General features: G+C 33.7%; 1 protein-coding gene across 1 annotated transcript in view; it reads right to left on the bottom strand.

The window, feature by feature from the left end:
- LOC115232605 (potassium voltage-gated channel subfamily KQT member 1) overlaps positions 1–19,857 on the bottom strand; it is a 367,422-nt gene that overhangs the window by 228,557 nt on the left and 119,008 nt on the right. Inside the window, exon 2 of the mRNA XM_036515059.1 lies at positions 5,869–5,959. Within this exon, the coding sequence (XP_036370952.1) occupies positions 5,869–5,959 (91 nt within the window). The remainder of the gene's footprint in view (positions 1–5,868; positions 5,960–19,857) is intronic.

Genomic DNA, 19,857 nt, shown 5'->3' with positions numbered 1-19,857 from the left:
CAGGTATTAGAATAAGGTCATCAGCATAGAGAAGCTCCCAGGGGCAGCCTTTCTTAAATTCCTCTGTTATTGCCTGGAGAATTATGATGAACAAGAGAGGGTTGAGGACTGATCCTTGTCAAACTCCTACTTCTACCCAGAATTATTTCCTATACTCATTGCCAACCTTCACCTTACTGACAGTGTCCCTGTACATGGCTTGTACAGCTCTCGCCTACCATTCATCTATCCCTAGTTTCCACATTGACCATCAGATAGGGGATCAAGGGACCCTGTCAAAGGCTTTCTCCATGTCAACAAAAGCCATGTACAGAAGTTTTTCTTTGGCTAGGAATTTCTCCTGCAGCTGTCTTACCAGAAATATAGAATCAATGGTGCTTCTCCCTGGCACAAATCCAAACTGCATCTCATCTAATCTAACTCTCTCCCTAATTAATTGGGCTATAACCCTCTCCATGACTTTCATCACCTGATCCAACAGTTTGATACCTCTGTAAATATTTCTATCTAAGGCGTTACCTTTACCTTTGTAGCAGTTGATTATATTGCTGCTACACCTGTCATTGGGTATGACTCCTTCAAGTATCACCTGGTTAATTATATGGGTGACTGGACTATAGCCTATACTGCCAGATATTTTAAGCATCTCAGCAGTTATTTCTGGCGGGTCGAGGGCTTTCCTTGTCTTCATAACCTTAATTGCTCTATCTATCAAGGTACTGTCAATTCGGATACCTGGTCCCTCTGTTGGGTTGACATGTGGCAGACTCTCTTACTCCCATTCATTCTTTTCATTTGCCCTTCCAAATGCCAGCCACTTTACAGTGTAGATTGGATGCTTTTTAAGTGGCACCAGCACAGGCAGGGTCACCAAGCAACTTACAAGACAAAGATCCTTTGAGGTGGGGGGCATTAGAGAAAGGGATCTTGTGTTAGATGATGAAAAGTTATAGTGAGACAGAAACAGGTGTCTTACTGTAGGGGAGGTACATGGTTACCCAACCAGAGAGTGAGAGAGAGAGAGAGAGAGAGTGTGTGTGTTTGTGTGTGAGAGAGAGAGAGAAAGTGTGTGTGTGAGAGAGAGAGAGAGAGAGAGAGAGAGAATAAGGACAGAAATAGGTGTGCTGCTGTAAAGGAGATACATGGTTAACCAACCCAAGGGGGTGCAGGAGAAGGAGAGAGAGAGTGGGAGACAGCAGGACTGAAAGAGAGAGCAGGTGGCAAAATGCTGGATATACTCATGAGGGACAGGGATCAGAATGTAAATGGGATGGACAAGTAATCAGAATATAGATGGAATGGTTGAGTAAAAGGAGAGAGAGTGAGAGAGATGGTGGCAAGTATCAAGGCATACCCTTGCAGTATGGAGGTCATAATATAAGTGGCAGGGCATTGCCAAAGAAGTATTAGTAAAGAGTAGGGGAGGGAATATAGGGAGTGGGGAAAACCTGGGTATATGGAGGGGGGGGGCTACTGGATAGCAATGATACAATGTACAGGGCCATGAGGACAAGATTGGGGAGTGAGAGATAAGCGTAGTGCATGAAGGAGATGTGAGGAAAAGAAGAGATGTAGTTTGGCTTGTTGGAGTAGGATGTGTAAAAGGTTTACTTGTTACATGTGGGTGGAAAACAGAGTGCTTCTAGAACACAGTTTCACACATGGGTGGGTTTTCTCAAGAACTCCATATTGCCAGATATCTTCTTTTTCTTTGCTTGGAAACAGGTGTAGGTTTGTGACCAATGTCAGTGGAGTCTGACTGGCATCCATGCCAGTGGCACATAAAAAGCACTGTTCGAGTGTTGGGCCTCATGGAGGCAGTAATAGGTGACAGAGACCTTTGGCAATACACCATGCTTGTGCAGACCTGTCAGCCAAGTGAGACCATAGTCATGGCCAATGCCAGTGTCAAGTCATTGGCACCCATGCTGGTGGCATGTTAAAAACACCTGCAATATTCTTAGAGTTGTTAGTATTAGGAAGGGAATCCAGCCATAGAAACCTTGCCAAATCAAATCGGAACCTGGTGCAGCCTGCTGGCTTCAGCTGCACAGCATATTAATTTGTTATGTCTCAATTCTCCCATGTTACTTTAACAAGTTGATTTCCAGTCTTTTATTTCAACATTTACCATTCACATTACACATGACCAAAAAGTGTCTTATTAGAAAAATATAGAGGCACAGACATGACTGTGTGGTTAGGAAGTACAGTTCTCAATCATCTGGCTTTAGTTTCAGTCCCACAACATGCAAGCTTGGATATTTTCTTCTGTAGCTTTAGGCTGACCAATGCCTTGGGGGAGAATTCCATAGACAAATACTAGAAGAAGCTCGTTATTTATATATTTTTATCATCATTATTTAATGTCTGTATTCCATACTGCCATAAGCTGGAGTATTTGGTTGTATCCAACAAGCCAGAAGACTGTGCAGAGCTCCAAATTTTGCTTGGACATAGTTTCTATGGCTGGATGCCCTTTCTAATGCCAACCACTTTATAGACTGTACTGAGTGCTTTTTTGTGCCATTAACACCAGTGAGGTAACTTGAAAGACAACCCTGCACTAAATAATGATGAGTAGCTGGAAAGAAAGATAAAGGTAGTTGTGATAAGGTATCAGGGCATGCTCTCAATGTACAAGAAGGTGAGTACAAGAGAGACTACAGATATAGAAAAACACATATTAACTTAAACAATAACAATATTCTTAACACTACTTCCACAGCATGTTTAACTCAAATCTTTTTTTCTTATAAACATTGTAATTTGAAAAATGTAATTATTCTATGTATTAATTACTCTTTTATCAAAACTTATATTTTATGGATCTTTTGGAAATAAACATGTCCTGCTTAACCATGTTGAATTATCATACTATACAGGTTAGTAGTTGCCTGTCTTCTGGGGATACATTGAAAATAAATTGATGTCATCTCTCACATTAATATTTTCTATGAATACATTATGTCTTGTTTGATACATTGGAATCAAAACCTCAAAATCTCATGATAGTTACATACTTTAGATCTTGCTGATTGAAATATTCAGTAAGTGCTGTATAATAAAAGCTAATGAGCTTAATCAATGACTCAAGTTAATTCCTAAAGTTGAACTCAGTTCAGTACTTTAGCACCCCTAATGCTCTGAAGAATGTCTTAAATATCTTCACACAGTTTCATTTCCCTGACTTATTAATGTGTAGCCCTCTATCTAAGTATGAAGAAAGTCAGTAAAATTAATAATGTGTCTACTTTAGATGGTGTACTTGTGATAAAAATAAAAATGATAGAACGATTAAGACTACATTTTCAGATAGTTATTAATGAACCAGAGTAGATATAAGATAAAAAGAAAAGGATAATTAAATACAAAATAAGAAATTACCAAATGGAAGAAGTTACTGGACAGAAGCAATACTGTTAAAATTGGTCCCCTTCATGCATCAACAGCACATCTTCATTCTTTCTTCACCTTCCATCTCCTCTTGTCCCTCCAATTCATCCTCCTTCCCCTTCTTCTATTCCTATTCCTTCTCCACATTATCATCATTGTTCTAGCATCTATTTTGTTAAGTTGTTATAGGTTGTATGGCTCAGTTATATAACATATTGCTAATCCACTTGGATTTTGTCATCTTATCTGTAAGATCCAAAATTCAGAAATTTAATCTTGCTACTATCCTTCTTTTCCTCATCCGTACAAGTAATCATATTTGGCATAACATGGCATTTTGTTCACACCAAGCATTTCATTGTCTGTTTGCATCAAATTTATAGTCATCTCTCTTGTATTCTTTAGCTGATACTGTTAATGCTTACCTACTCTTTCAGTTGATCATTCTTGCCTCATTTCTCCCCAGTCCTCACAGATCTTTTATATTTAATGGTCTTGTTTCACTAGCAAGCAGCAACATACTCCTTATGCATGCTTCATACTATCTACTTTTTGCACAAAGTGGAATCCTACGTTGACAACAGAAGTGACAACACCCTGAAATTCTAATGAATATAGTCTTTAATGAAAAGTAACATTAATGCAATTCTTAATATCTAATCTCACATTGTATTATTAACCCTTTTGTTGCTATATTTCCAATTAAGAACACTGTCTTTGTTTTAATTAATTTTGAAAATAATAAATAATAACATTAATAGGAAGAATGTATCATAGAACTAGGGGTGGTCTCAGACAAGTTGGAATCAAAAGGATTCTAGATTTCAGGTGTATAACATGCTTGCATAGCATATGACTTTTGAGACTCATGCAAATTCCTCCACCAATCTATATAGTTCAGTATGGATATGAAAAAAAAAAATTTATAAGAAAACTATGAGATATCATATAGAAACTTATAGAGAAAAGAAGATTAAGCCCAGTACATATGTCACTTTAGAGAAAAACACGAGTAGAATCATCCCCTTTTCATGACTTGCAACTGAAAATCAAAATGTTTATGACATTCATTCAAAATCAACTGAAATCCACAGTGTATTCTCTTAAAGCAGTGTTGTTCTTGCCACTGTCTGAATTGAGCAAAGCTTCTGGGAGTAAATGAAATATACTACACTTTCTGAAACATAGGCTTAAAAGTCAATATTTATTCTTTAATCTCTTTCTCTCTCTCTCTCCTCTCTCTCTCTCTCTCTCTCTCTCTCTATATATATATATAATATATATATATATATATTATATATATATATATATATGTATAAGGAAAGATTATACAAAGCTATTTCAAGATATGGAACCTTGTAATTTTTTCTGTTGCTAAAGTGACATGCACAAAAATAACTATATTTTAAACTGTATATTTTATTTCTCTTGCAGTTCTTGGGGTATTTTTAAAAATAAATTCATTTCAACATTTTTCAGTCTAAGCATATGTCCATCCTAATTTTAAAAATAAAGTAAATTCTTTCTTTTATAATCTTAGCATTGAATTCTATATTTTACAAGTATAGTGGTGTTATGTTAAACAAACCAGTTCCAAAACAAATTATTCTGACTTTAGCTCAAAGGGTACTAATCATATATATTACACTAAATGCTTCAACTAAGCATTAAATCTGGAAAAAATGAACCTAGACAAAATATAAATTACTGAATTTCTGTATAGAATATTTGTGAAACAACAAAGGTACAAAACCTTTTCCAAATTTCAATAGGTCAACATAACTTTTTCTTTTTCTAAAAACAATGAAATATTTAGAAAATGGCAGTTAAATAAAATCTGCTAATATGCAAGACCTTGTTGAAATAACATCATATAGGCGTTTTATGTCTGTTCAAATGAGAAAGAGCTGAACCCAGGCTTTCTATATCTTTTCCAGGGGAAAACATTGAGCCTATTGTCCATTATAGTTACTATGAAGATAATACAATTGTATTTCAATTAATTATGCTGGAAAATGAATTTCATGACCTGAAGTTCCAAATAGATGCAATCAGTTTAAAGAGAGATTGCATGCACTGTCTTATGTAAAACACTTCAATAATAATGAAACAAAATTTTGGTTAGAGGTTAAAAAGACAAAGCAATTTAGCATATAATGATCTGGGTGATGTTAGGATGGTACTGAGGAATTAGGAAGTTTTCTTAACACAAAATAATTGGATTGATGTGGAGTATAAGAAATTGCTGTTGAAATTTTATGAAAATTCAATTGTATCAATATGGTGTTAAGCTATATTATAGAACTTGAAAAAAAAAAAAAAAAAAAACTACAAGTAAAAAGCTATATATGTAATATATAGATAAAGCAAATATTAATAAAAATACATAATTTGATGAAATTAAAATTGAAGAAATGCACTGTCTGGGTTTATTTTCTAGTTTTATCATGAAAATAAAAATGTTATATTTACCATCCAAAATAAAGTTTCATTTGCAAATTCTGCATATTGTTCAATTGTAGACAATACACTGAATATAAGACAGATTAGGACCATCATGAATCTAGAAAACAAAAAGAAAGAAAGAAAATAAGAATTTTTAAAAGGTATATATATATATATATATATATTTAACTCCATGCAAATACTTTACTGCTCTTTTAGAGTGTGCTTCTTTCTTGGATATATGATCCACTGAGGATATATATACATATATATGTATGTATGCATGTACGTATGTATGTCACTATTCAGTTTTATTTCAAGATTTCTTGCCAATAGAGAAAGAGTTGGTTTCTAACCTAGATCCAAGACTCCTTCATTGGAATTTCAACAACATCAACAGAGTATTTTTGTATGTATATATGTATGTTGGGGGAGAATTCACAAAAAATCCCAAAAAACAAGAGATGAAGACAGGTAGTGTAGACAACAAACAGATGTATTAGTTTAACACTTGGGAAGTGTAAAACTCTTTAACGTTTTGAGCCTACACTCTTCCACAGAAATGAACATAGAAAGAAACAAGGAAAGAAAATTCAGAACGTGTAGTGGCTAGCGATCTGTCATGGTGAATGCCAGACAGAAGGGTCACACAGGAGAGCTAGGGAGAAGGAGAGATAATGAAATAGTGGTGATCCCAAAACGAAGGTGAGCATGCATGTGTATAAGAGAGTTTGTATGTGCGTATGGAAGAGGGCTGTTGATCTTGACATGTGTGTGTATGTGTAGGTGTGAAAATGTGGGTCTGGGAAGTGGCCAGTGCCGATGTGTGCGTGGTGATGTGTTTTGATGTGATGTGTAGTGTATATGTACAGATTTGTATGTTTTGTTTTATGTATGTATTTTCATATAGTTGCATGTTTAGACATACTCATATATACTTAATTGATAAACTTCTGGAAAGTCTTACAGATTTTTACAGTTCCAGTGATGGCTTAGATCTGTAGTCTTTGAATCAGCTTTCTCCTTTCTGGTTTTGAGAAGCCTAGCAATTAAATTTGAGAGTAGAATATTCAATAAGAAATATTTCTGGTTATAAATCGAGGTATCTTAATTTTGAAATTTCCAACCAACAAATTATTTAGATGGCTTTCAGTTAAGCTTTTAGAATTATTTCACATAGAATTTTCATTAATAGCCTAGACAGATTGTTTTATCAAACTTGGACAGAATATATTACTGAAAAAACAGTTTTTACAGCCAGTTGTCACCATCTCTTAATATCAGGAAGTAGGGTGGAAGCTGTTGTGGAATAGCAACAACATTTAGAGCAAAGTTCATTGCCCAGAGGCCAAAACACTGACTGTAAACGTTTTTGAACTTACAACTTTACATATGATAATGATAAATACCACCAATCTGAAATAGACTTGTATTTCTGCTGAAAGATGAAAGCATCTTTTAACCATTCAACATCTGTGAAATCTGAAGTGAGTTCCAGTATACTTCTTCTATTATAAGAATACCAGTTAAAATTGAACATTGCATAATCAGACATGACACTACTCAAATGAAGTTCAGTTAACAATATTCCACAATAAACTCTGAGCACGTTTTCAAAATCCATCTGTCTAACACCTGTGGACATGTTTACAAAGTCAGAAAACAGCACAGCTCCCATGACTTTCAGAAACATTTTTTCCCGTTAAGAGTTGCTGAAGGATGGAACAAACTGCCGGCATCAGTTGTTAGTTGTCGAAGCACTGCATCCTTCAAAACTTACATGCTTCCTGAGATTCACCAACACTACACTTGATTTTCTCCCCTCCATACACACGCAAGCATGTATCTGACTCATACACTGTTCACTTTCCAGACATTTGTACATTACTGCATATGCTTTATACGCACTATTGACGAGTTGTGGTGGCCTGAGCAGTGTATACAATAATTTCATTATTATTATTCAGTAGTTTTATTTTTATAGCGTGCTTTCACTTCACTACCGAGCACAGCTCTTTGTGCCTTGGGTATGTGCTGTGATTTGTTGTGATGCTCTGATGGTTACTGTATTGAAAGTGTTTTGCGTAGGATGTGTGCAGTGCCTAGTAGTGCAATTTTCTGTATGTTACATGTGTTTGTAAGTCCTGGTGTTTTTGTTATGTATTTGTCTGAATATTTTTTATCATGCCTAATGCACCTACTATGATAGGAATTGTTTCTGTTTTTAGATTCCACATTCTAGTTACCTCTATTTCCAGGTCTTTGTATTTTGAAAGTTTCACCATTTCTTTTAGGGATACGTTGTCATCTGCTGGTATTGATACATCAGTTAGAAAGCATTTTTTTCCTTCATGATCTCTGACAACTATATTTGACCTGTTGGCCTTAATTTCTCTATCTGCGTGTATTGGCATATCCCAGAGTATGGTTGCTTTCACGTTTTCTGTGACCTTTTCTGGTGTGTGCCTATACCATCTTTTTTCTGTTGTTATTCCATAACAGCATAGCTTCCAGTGTATGTAGGTCCCAACTCTGTTGTGTCTGTGAATATATTCCTTCTTAGCCAGGACTGGGCAGCCAGAGATAATATGATTTATTGTTTCTTGTCCATCTCCACATATTCTGCAGTTACTCGTTATATTTCTTTTCATTACATGTTTTTGGTAATTTCTGGTGGGGAGGCTTTGGTCTTGTGGTGCAATTAAAAATCCCTCTGTCTCTGCTTTGAGTCCTGAGCTTCTCAACCATTGCTGGGATTTTTCTTTGTCTATTTCTTTTGCATTTAGATTAGTCCAGTATTTGCCATGAAGGGGCTTTTCTTGCCATCGTTTTATCATGGTCTGTTGCTGTTCTAATTTTGGTTTGAATTTCATTTGTTTTATAGCTTTTGTTTCTTCTTCTTCTTCTTCTTCTTCTTCTTCTTCTTCTTCTTCTTCTTCTTCTTCTTCTTCATATTTGTTAGGTGGTGTGATTTCTTGTTTGTATTTGTCAGCTTCCTTAAATACTGAGAACAGATTTTTGATTTGCTCGTGTTTTGCCGCTATTTGTATCAGTTTTCCTTGCTTCTGAAGTAGATATTTTTGCAGCCCTATGGTGGTTTTTTATAATAGTTTTCCAGCTGTATAAGGCCTCTACCACCTTCTATACGTTGTATATATAGCCTTTCTATGTCAGATTTTGGGTGATGCATCTTAGATCCTGTCATTATTTTTCTTGTTTTCCTATCTATTTTGGTGAGTTCATTTAGTGTGCAGTTAAGGATTTGTAGCTTAACTTATTACTAGAACGGCTAAAGTGTTAATGCCTATTATCTTGTTTTTAGCATTGAGCTCTGTTATTAGTATTGATCTAACTCATCTATAGTATTCTTTCTTTATTTTCTCTTCCATTTGCGTGTGTTGTGTCATATCTAGTTCATGGATTCCTAAATATTTGTAAGTTTGGCTTTGGTCTAATTCTCTTATTTCATTGGCTTTGTCTAGTGTGATGTTGCTACTCTTAACTAGATTTCCTCTTTTCAGGGTTACTTTTACGCATTTTTCTAATCCAAATTTCATATCTATTTCTTTGGTAAATCCATGAACTGATTTTAGTAGTGTTTCTAGCTGTTTGTCATTATTATTATTGTTATTATTATTATTATCATTATTATTATTGTTGTTATTATTATTATTATCATTATTATTATTATTATTATTACTTTTTTTTTCTTCTTTCAAATTTGCTTCCATTTCTTGCCGAGTGTCTTCCCGACTCCTAGGGCAAAGAAACTCATAGTATACATTGGTAGACCATTAAACCAAACTCAATAGTTCGTTTATTTATTTTTTTAAAAAAAATTTTTTTTTTAAGTTAAATCAAAATACATGAGCAGCAACAGTTCTCACATCGACAATGCTCTTCTCAATACGTGTGATGTACCAGTTAAGACAATCTTTTGCACTTCTTGCAGGGATGGTAAGCCAGGGATCATTCTCATATAATTTTCGGTTCCCTTCTTGATCATTCCTAGTGCTCCTACGATCACTGGTATTGTAACCGCCTTGAGATGCCACATTTTCTCAATTTCAATGAGTAGGTCTTTATATTTTCTGAGCTTGTCAAAAATTATTATTATTATTATTACTTTTTTTTTCTTCTTTCAAATTTGCTTCCATTTCTTGCCGAGTGTCTTCCCGACTCCTAGGGCAAAGAAACTCATAGTATATATTGGTAGGCCATTAAACCAAACTCAGTAGTTCGTTCATTTTTTTTTTTTTTTTTTAAAGTTAAATTAAAATAATTATCATTATTATTATTATTATTATTATTATTATTATTATTATTATTATTATTATTATTAGTATTTTTATTATTACCCTGCAATACATTCTACAGTAGGCTCTACAGTAATTCAGGATCCAGGTATGTGCTGATTGAGTTGAAAAGTATTTTTAATTGATCTAAAAAGCAAATTTTGAGTGAAAAGAGTGGGGAAAAATCTGTGGAAGAATACAAAACTTCCTTTTTTTATATTTTGTTATTTTCTGTGTCTAGAGGAAGCTTCATGGGGAGGGCAATATCTCTGGCCCTAGTATATTCTTCTAAACCATGTATTTTACATAGAAACAGGTGGAAACTGAAAACAGCTGGAGCACATAGCTATTGAAAATCTGCCTCAGTCAATTCCATGTGATACATGCAAGCATGAAAAACCAGATGTTGAAAGATGATGAGAAAATGATGATGATGATGATGATGTTGATAATGATGACGACAATGACGATGATGACGATGAAGATGACGACAACGATGATGATGATGATGAGGAGGAGGATGCCCATTATTGTTCTTATGTACTAGTAGCATGCTTTACATAAATGACTAAAAGATCAGTAGTCCATCATGATATGTATTCAGTCGATCCTGTTTGTAAATCATCCTTTTTACTATAGGCTCAAGGCCTGAAATTTGGGAGGAAAGGGCCAGTCGATTAGATCGACCCCAATACGCAGCTGGTACTTAATTTATCGACCCCAAAAGGATGAAAGGTAAAGTCAACCTTGGTGGAATTTGAACTCAGGACAGCGATGGGCAAAATATCGCTAAGCATTTCATCCAGCGTACTAACGATTCTGACAGCTCACTACCATGTTTATAAATAATATTGGCTTTGTGAGTTAGAGTCTTTCACTTGCACATTTCTTTCTCTTCTCTTTCATTTTTCATTTTTATCCAGCTCATTTGAATTTTGAACTCAGTACTCTATTTGTGAAATTGTTGCCATAAAGGACATTGCCTGGATCAAATTTAGCATATTTAAACTATTTTCTACCAACTTGATACAAACTTTTTCACAGGAAATGGCTACTGGCAACATAGTTACTTTGATACGAAACACATTAAATAATATTTGCTGAGAAATGAAGAAAAATATTTCATTATAAGTTGAAAGAGATCCTTTTACACTCTAAAGATTTCTAGCCAAACCTAATTTTCTTGTGCTCTTTCATCAATTTTATGTATATTTCAACTAATATTTCTACTAATAAGAACAAGATGTTTAGATAATGGTCAATTTAATTCTATAATTTCTTATATCCCCCACCCCTTCACACCAGACTTTTATTCTTTGACTGGTTTCAGTCACTGTTCCAAAATCAAGCTGGGGCACACACTTCAAAGGCATTAGTCAATTATGTTGACTTCATTACTTTGCTTGAGATTCAGTTGATAAGACTATATTTATCAGATGAATAAGTTTATCTTGATTTATGTCCCTTTTAGGAAGATAACTGACCTTAGAAAATATATACTACTAGGTGTTTAGTCCAATTTATACCAGTTTACACTAACACAGACACGTGCAAACATATTACACACCACCACACACCACACATACACTCTCTCTTTCTCTCTCTCACACACACACATATATATATACATACACATGCATATATATATATACATATATATATATATATATATATATATATATATACAACCTGGATAGTAAATCAAGATATTCAGGAGGGTATCATATGAAATGACTAGCATAGTATTATCTTAAACTTCTAGGAAGGACTTAAAGAGAAGCAACAACAGAGAATCAAACTACTAAACCAGGTTATGAAAGTCATAGAGAGAGTCATAAGTGCTTGACATGTACTGCATTCAGAAATTTGGTGGTCACTAAGGAAACTAGATGTAGACAAGTTTCATCTGAGGGCCACGTCAACTTCATGCCATCTGCATGAAAAACAATATTTAAGGTAGTGTTTTCATTGTTAACTTGGTGAAGTTCAAATCTTGCTTTGACTTTCAATTTGAAATTGTTTCATTTCATTTATTCCATTAACGTTCTTTGAAGTAACCTAATAAGCACTGCAACTTACCATTTCGTCTCTTCTTAGGTTCATCATTATCATCATCCTCATCATCATAATCCTCAACATAATAATTATCATCATCACCACCATCATAGCACCCCACCTCATTAATACCACCATTGTCATGAATACAATCATCATCATCGTTAGGTTACATCTGCTTTCCATGGTGTCATGGGATGGATGACTTGTCACACTCCAAGTCATCTTTCACTTGGAACAACAGCTCTCAATGGCCAATTATGCCATTTGGCCTGATTTCAAACATTGAATGCTTTTTCTTATGCTAATCACTGCATATATAAAAGAAGCTGAAATTTATTTTTGCTATTGATTTTGTTGTAATAACACTGAACAGACACAATCATTATTGTTGCTTGAGAAAATTTACAGTTCAAGAGCAACTGATCAATATTTTTTAGCAAGCAATCTTCATTTAATTAAGTGTATCTTATCAAAACAGCACAAAATATGAAATCATGAACGAAAAAAGTAACCTAAAGTTGTTTTTGTTCAATCCCAGATTAATCTTCATAGAGCCAATGATAAAGCTATGATGAAAAATATTCCATTCATTTTCCAAGGTAATATGCAATCAGAACCACATTATCCATTGGGCTGTTTTCAATGGTGACAGGGGTGCCACTACGACAGTTATTTGGTTTATATTTCTGACAATTTAAGCAACCACAAAAAAACCTCAACTGCTTCATTGTTTCTTAGAATTTAGGTAATACCAAACATTTCTCTACATGTACATAATGTGTATTTATATGAATGTTGTTTGTAAGTATGTATGTACATATATGTATATGAATGTTGTATATGCATGTATATGTTATATACATCCATCCATCCATCCATTTATACATACATACATTACACACACACACACACACACACACACACACACACACACACACACGAGTAATCCCATAGGTGCCAAACAAGGGTAGAGTAATATACTATTGTATTAAAGCTACAAGTAATCTTTACAAACTGATATGACCATTGTGATCACACTTAAATAACAGTGATTAAATAATAATTAAGTTATGTGAATATATATACCAGAGTTATATTAGTCAGTATTGTCTGACGAATGGTCACATGAGATTCTGAGTAGAGTTTTGTGAACATTTTTTCAGCTTTAATAAAATAATATATTAATGTGTGTGTGTGTGTGTGTGTATGTGTGTGTGCATTTTTTAATATTAAAGCTGCAAAAACCATACAAAAAAAACTGCTACTCAGAGTTTTACATTCCCATTTGTCAGGTAGTTGGGATCAAGATTCTTGATCACAACTGCCCAACAAATGGGACCTCTGAAACGCTGAGTTGCAGTTTTTTGTGATGCTTTTGCAGCTTTAATAAAAAAGCATATTACTCTACCTTCAGTATTCAAGTGCTGCTTTTTTCCGCCTTTATTTTCATTTATGTGCTTACTTGTGTGTGTGTGTATGTATAGATATTTTGCTTAACATAGCAAGACTAATAAGCTGGTGTAGAATTCAATATACATATGGCCCAGAACACAATGTTATATGGGTATTGTGTCTTTCTTTCTTTCTTTCTTTCTTTCTCTCTCTCTCTCTCTCTATATATATATATATAATATATATATATGAGAAATTAAAAAAGGAAAATATGCACACGTACATAGTTTTAATATAATTTTTAATATATCGACCGGTTTCGCTATCACTATTCATGATATTATGCTTTACTTATTTGAATATATATTTTTTCTTAAGAAGAAATTTTGTCCATGTTGTGTGTGATGAAATTCACGAGTGAATGACTTCACAAGTAGATAAATAAAGGGAGATAATTGATTGTCATTATTAATGTTATTGTTGTGGGTAAGGGAGATAACTGTTCAGCTTTCAATAATGGGTGGGGATTATATATGTGTACAGACAGAGACAAGTTTCAAAAACCTTGTTTAGTAGGGGATTTATGTACAGTGATGTAATCGTGAATTGAAATATGTAAAAAGATAAAAGTTGGTTATGCGTGCATATTAAGACGTGATTTGTATATTTCAATGAAAAAGTTTCTTTATTTAACGTTCTAGTTGAGAGGTTGCGTCTTTGCACTGGTAGAAAGGGAATACTGCGAAATTTGGTTTGATGTTACCTGCACATTTTTCAATATGTTCATTGAGAGGAATTTGTCTGTATTGCAGGAAATGGATTTGCTCTTTATGTAGAGTGGTTCTCTTTCTCAAGGTCATACTCGCTTGTCCAATATAGTGGTGTCCACAACCCGAGCAGGTTATTACATAAATTAGGTTCTCAGAGGCACAAGTGAAACTAGTTTTAATTGTGAACCTGTCTTTGTTTGAAAAGGAAATCTGAGCCTTCAAGCAGGTTGGGGTAAGTTCCACAGTTTGGACGTTTTTGTAAAGCTTCGCATTTGTTAGTAGTCTCTTTAGCGATTTGTCTTGTTTTTTGCATTTGATGAGTTTGTGTGTTTTCAGGATGTCGTTCATTTTTGGATCTCTAGTTAGTAAAGGAAGAGTTTGCACAATAGTGTTGAATGCCTCACTGTTTCTGGGGTTGTGTGTTGATATAAATAGTAACGTTTTGAGTTGAGGTGTGGTGTTATGTTTTATTGTTCTTAGTGTTTTTGTGTCTAATTGTTTGGCACATTTAATTCCCTTGTTGATAAGTAAGGGTGGATATTGTCTTTCAGTAAGTGCTGTTTTGAGATCTTGAAGACAAACATCCCGAGTTGTTCTATCAGACACTATTGTGCAGATCCTTTTTACTAAATTGAAAGGGATGTTTATTTTTATGTGTTTTGGGTGGCATGAGTTAAAGAGAAGATATTGTTTTGAATCAGTTGGTTTATAATAAATGTCAGTTATGATTTCATTGTTAACTTTTTTATCATGATGTCTAAAAATTGGAGTTGTTCTTTGTTATATTCCATTGTGAATTGAATGTTAATATTTATGTCATTTAGTGTTGATTTGAAATCCAAAAGTTTGTCGATGTTCTCCTTCCAGATGATCAAGCAGTCATCTAGGTATCTCTTCCAATTTTCTCTTATGTAGAGGTAAAATGGGTAACCATATTTCTGAAGTGATACTTCATATAAGGTGAATTCAAAATAACCCTGTTCGCAAGAACAGGATGAATTCAAAATAACCTGTTCTTGCAAACCTGATAATAAAGAAAGAAACAATACCCATATAACATTGTGAAAACCAATTACCTCCCTTTATTTATCTACTTGTGAAGTCATTCACTCGTGAATTTCATCACACACAACATGGACAAAATTTCTTCTTAAGAAAAAATATATATTCAAATAAGTAAAACATAATAGCGAAACTGATATTAAAAATTATATTAAAACTATGTAAGTGTGCGTATTTTCCTTCTTTTAATTTCCAATATATACATTACAACTCACAACGTGGGGATAATCAAAATTCCTCTTTTGTGTTACTATATATCAGTCCAATGACTGTGGCCATGCTGGAGCATCGCCATTGTGATCATCTTTCCACTCTCTACCTAGATTTTTGATTTTTTGATCAGTGGCTGCATGTTACTTTGAAAATAGTATGTTCGAATGGTGACTTCAGCAACACCATCTGACCAAAGTAGCTACTCTGTGTTGATAAAGGGCAATAACAAAGAAACTAGTCCACAGATGTTGTTTTTGGCACATGATGGGGATACTGAGCTCCCTGTTCGAAAATATAAGGACAGAGATAGTGTGTCATATAACCAGCTAGAAACAATGCTTCTTGGGGCTAAAACAACAGTAACATCATCCCGCCCAGGAGGGCCACATTATGTTGGCAAATAGCCTTTATATATATATATATATATATATAAATATATATATATATATATGCATGCATAGTACACAGGTGGAAGAATAAAAATGATGGTCATAAATAAAACATTTCAATAGCTGGTGGAACCACATCCTCCATTTACATATTGGGTTGTACACATGAAAGTTATTTAACTCCAAACAATAATTAATTTATTAATGAATGAGATTACAGCCTGCTTCTCATCAGACCTCTTAAGGTTACTATGATATACTTTGAGATTTTTCCAGTAAATATATTGAGTGATGTTGGGTTACAAAATATCAGAACTATAAGTTAAGCAGCAAATGTCCGCACCATCTGAGATATTTCATCAAGTGGACAATGTAGATTAGGGATCAGGTTACTTCCTTTGATTCAATATAAATCTGCTATTGCTGCTATCCCTGACAAGTGAAGAGGTTATCAAGATCGTTGTAGGCATGAACTGTGTATAGAAAGAAGGGAATTGCCTAGATGCAAGATAACAAGGAATACCTACATGCATACATAGATATTTGCATATGTATTTTATTTGTGAAAACAGTTTACTGCTAAATCCTGTTTTACCAGTTAGAATTGATTTTGTTTGCTAATTAGCATTTTCATTTAGCATCCATTTATTAATTAGATTAGGATTACAATTTGAATCATAGAGAAAAGAATTTGATTCATAAACGGAACATATAGTCTTACACTTAGAGACAAAGAAGAGTTCTGAAGAAATAAATGTTATGTATGTATAAAGAAGAGATCCATGCATATTTTTTTTTATTCCTATTATAAACCCAACACACACAAGTTTCATCATCCCACCCACTGTGTTGATTATCAGATTTTAAGAAATGGAAAGCTCTTTAAATTAGTTGGTAATTAGATCAAAGTATCAAAGCAACATAAATAATTCAAAAAGAAAAATGCAGAAAATGAATTGACTTCCATTCTAGTTAGTAGAGGGGAGAAGAGTAATTTAAAATCAAAAGACAGGGAAAGAGCTTTATACTTCATTCTAGAAGTATTCTAGATATTTATGTCACATCTTTAATCAGTGTAATTTGGTATTTAAATAAATAAATAAATAAGTACAGTAGAACAAATACATTGCATAATATATTATACTTGTTTGAACATTTCAGATAAATATCTGGATTTCAAAAACCTATTTTATCAAACAAAAATGGATGTAAAATAAAAGGAAAGAACATTCTATTTATATACAACCGTCAAAGGGTGAATATTTAAGAGATAGATCAAAAATTACTTTATAATAAACATTACCCCCCAGATATTTGAGGCAGGAGAGCAACCCAATTAAATTTATACCCTGCTATTCAACTTTATCTTTTATTTTGACTTGTTTTCATCATTGGACTGCAGCCATTCTGGAGCACTATATTGAAGGGTTTAGCCAAATGTGTCAACCCTAGTTGTCATGTGGTGGTGGGGACAAATACAGTTTGGAAAACAAAATCTCTTTCAATATATATGACAGAATTAATTGCCATTTAAGATATTGTCTGAAAATTAAATATTTTTTGCATTGCCGAAAGAATTGTGAAATCATAAAATGAATTCTTCAAGACAAGCTAACTGGATGGAGACCTAGAAGATCAAGAATGAAATGGTTGGAAAATATCCATAATCTCAGTTAGTCACACTTGGGAATCTAGTTGAAAAGAGTAATGATGTTTTCTTCTGATTGAAACCTATGGAAGAGGTATCTGAAGATTCTAATCCCACAACCCTCCCAGGAATACTGTGCAGAGATAATGGATGGATTGTCAAAATATCATAAAAATATCTTTTGATGATTTATTGAACTTGGTTCAAAATGAATTTTGTAATATTTTTCACTCTACTTTTAATATTGATTTCAAATTTTAGCACAAAGTCAACCATTTTGGGGGAGGAGTTAATCAATTACATTAATTCCAGTGTTTGACGGGTACTTATTTTATTAACACCAAAAGGATGAAAGGCAAAGTTGATCTCAATGGCATTTGAACTCAGAAAGTGAAGATGGATGAAATGGTGTTAACCCTTTTGTTACTGTATTTATTTTGAGATGCTCTGTGTGTCTTTCAATTACTTCAAATATAACAAAGAATTTAATAAAATAACTTAGATATCATTCAGCTAGTGTTAGGAACATAAATTGTGATTAAGGTTTGGTGGAAGATTTTAATTCAAAACATGAAAACAAGACATTTGTACTCAGAGCCAGAGCTGGTTTCAGCTGGGTTGCTAACACTTCTGCCTGTTCACCACCTTTTACTCTACTTTTAATATTGAGTCTTCCAAGCAGTAAATATTTTGTTGTTATTCTTAAATTTGTTCTAAAATAATAAACTAGTTTTAGCATTTACAAAAAAATAACTCCATATTTTTCATCAAAGCCAAATATTTGTTGACAAAGCCCATTTTGATATATTAGTTTTGTATTTTGGTTGACAATATCACTTCTTTTGCTAACATTAATTACTGCTTTAAGATTTGTAAATACAATTTTCAGAACTTGGCTCATCATCAGGTTAATTCTGTACTCTTCTGTAACAAACATGTCTTACAAAGCAGTGAATTCCATTAAAACTGTCTCAGCATAAGAACTTTTCTGATTCTCATCATGTAAATAGCACCTGTTATTCTTAAATGTCTATTTCCAACTAGGTATAAATGTTTTTTTTACAAAACAACCTCCATAAAATGAGAGAGCCATATTCTATATGAACCAATGAAGCAGCTTTTACATAACTCAATGAGGGTACCTCTACATGGCTATGCAACCTGCTAGTATAAGGGTGGAAATGAAATATGTTTAGGGGATGCAAACCCAGTCCCAACCCAGGGTGTTCAAAGCATTTTCCTTAGCCCTAAAAATTTTAGGGGACATGCTTGCATCCCCTGATCCTCCTGTCCCCAAACCTATGCCTGATAGAAACAATAACTAGATCTCCTTTAGCTCATTCTTGTCTTAAAGAAAAGGAAAAGCACATTGAACAATATAAGACCTGATATTAGAAGCCGGAATGGCTATGATTGGAACACCTTTATTTATATACTGCTTGATCAGTGATAATATGGAGTTAGCAAATAACAATAATTCTCATGCTTTTCTTTGGTCTATTAACTAATGTTCAAATTAATATTAAGCTATAGAACCTTGATTATGTTGTTTGTATTTTCATAAAAAGATAAATTTGCCAGAAACCTGGTCAATAGATTCTTGTCACTTTGGAGCTAACACACTTTATAACAGATGTATCCGTATGCACAAGAGCTGATGTCTTAGTCGGCAGTATATAAGTCAATCATGTGGTAGGTCAGTGATTAGTATTCTGTTACTTGCACTATCAGGTCGTAGAAAATGTGCCTCAACAGAAAATATGCCTCATGCAAGCACAGAAAAGTGGATGTTAAATGACGATGACAACAACAATGATGACGATGACGATGATAATGATGGTGATTACAATGACAATGATAACAGCTATGACAGTGTGAGTTCTCAATTGCCAAACCAGACAATGCATTGCCACATTGGAAAATGATTCTTTACCTTACTTATATACTGTTAAGATTTGTCTTTAATTTGCTTAGAACCATAGAAATTGGTGACAAGCATTACTTGAAAAAGCCTAGGAATTCATTAACCCTTTCGTTACTGTATTTATTTTGAGATTGTCTGTGTTTCTTTCAATTACTTTAAATATAACAAAGAATTTAGTAAAATAACTTAGTTATCATTAAGCAAGTGTTAGGAACATAAATTGTGACTAAGGTTTGGTGGAAAACTTTAATTCAAGACTTTTGAA

Source organism: Octopus sinensis, linkage group LG2 (assembly GCF_006345805.1).
Source record: "Octopus sinensis linkage group LG2, ASM634580v1, whole genome shotgun sequence".
Lineage (NCBI taxonomy): Eukaryota > Metazoa > Mollusca > Cephalopoda > Octopoda > Octopodidae > Octopus > Octopus sinensis.
The sequence above is the reverse complement of the archived record's forward strand: the minus strand, read 5'-3'. Positions and strand labels throughout refer to the sequence as shown.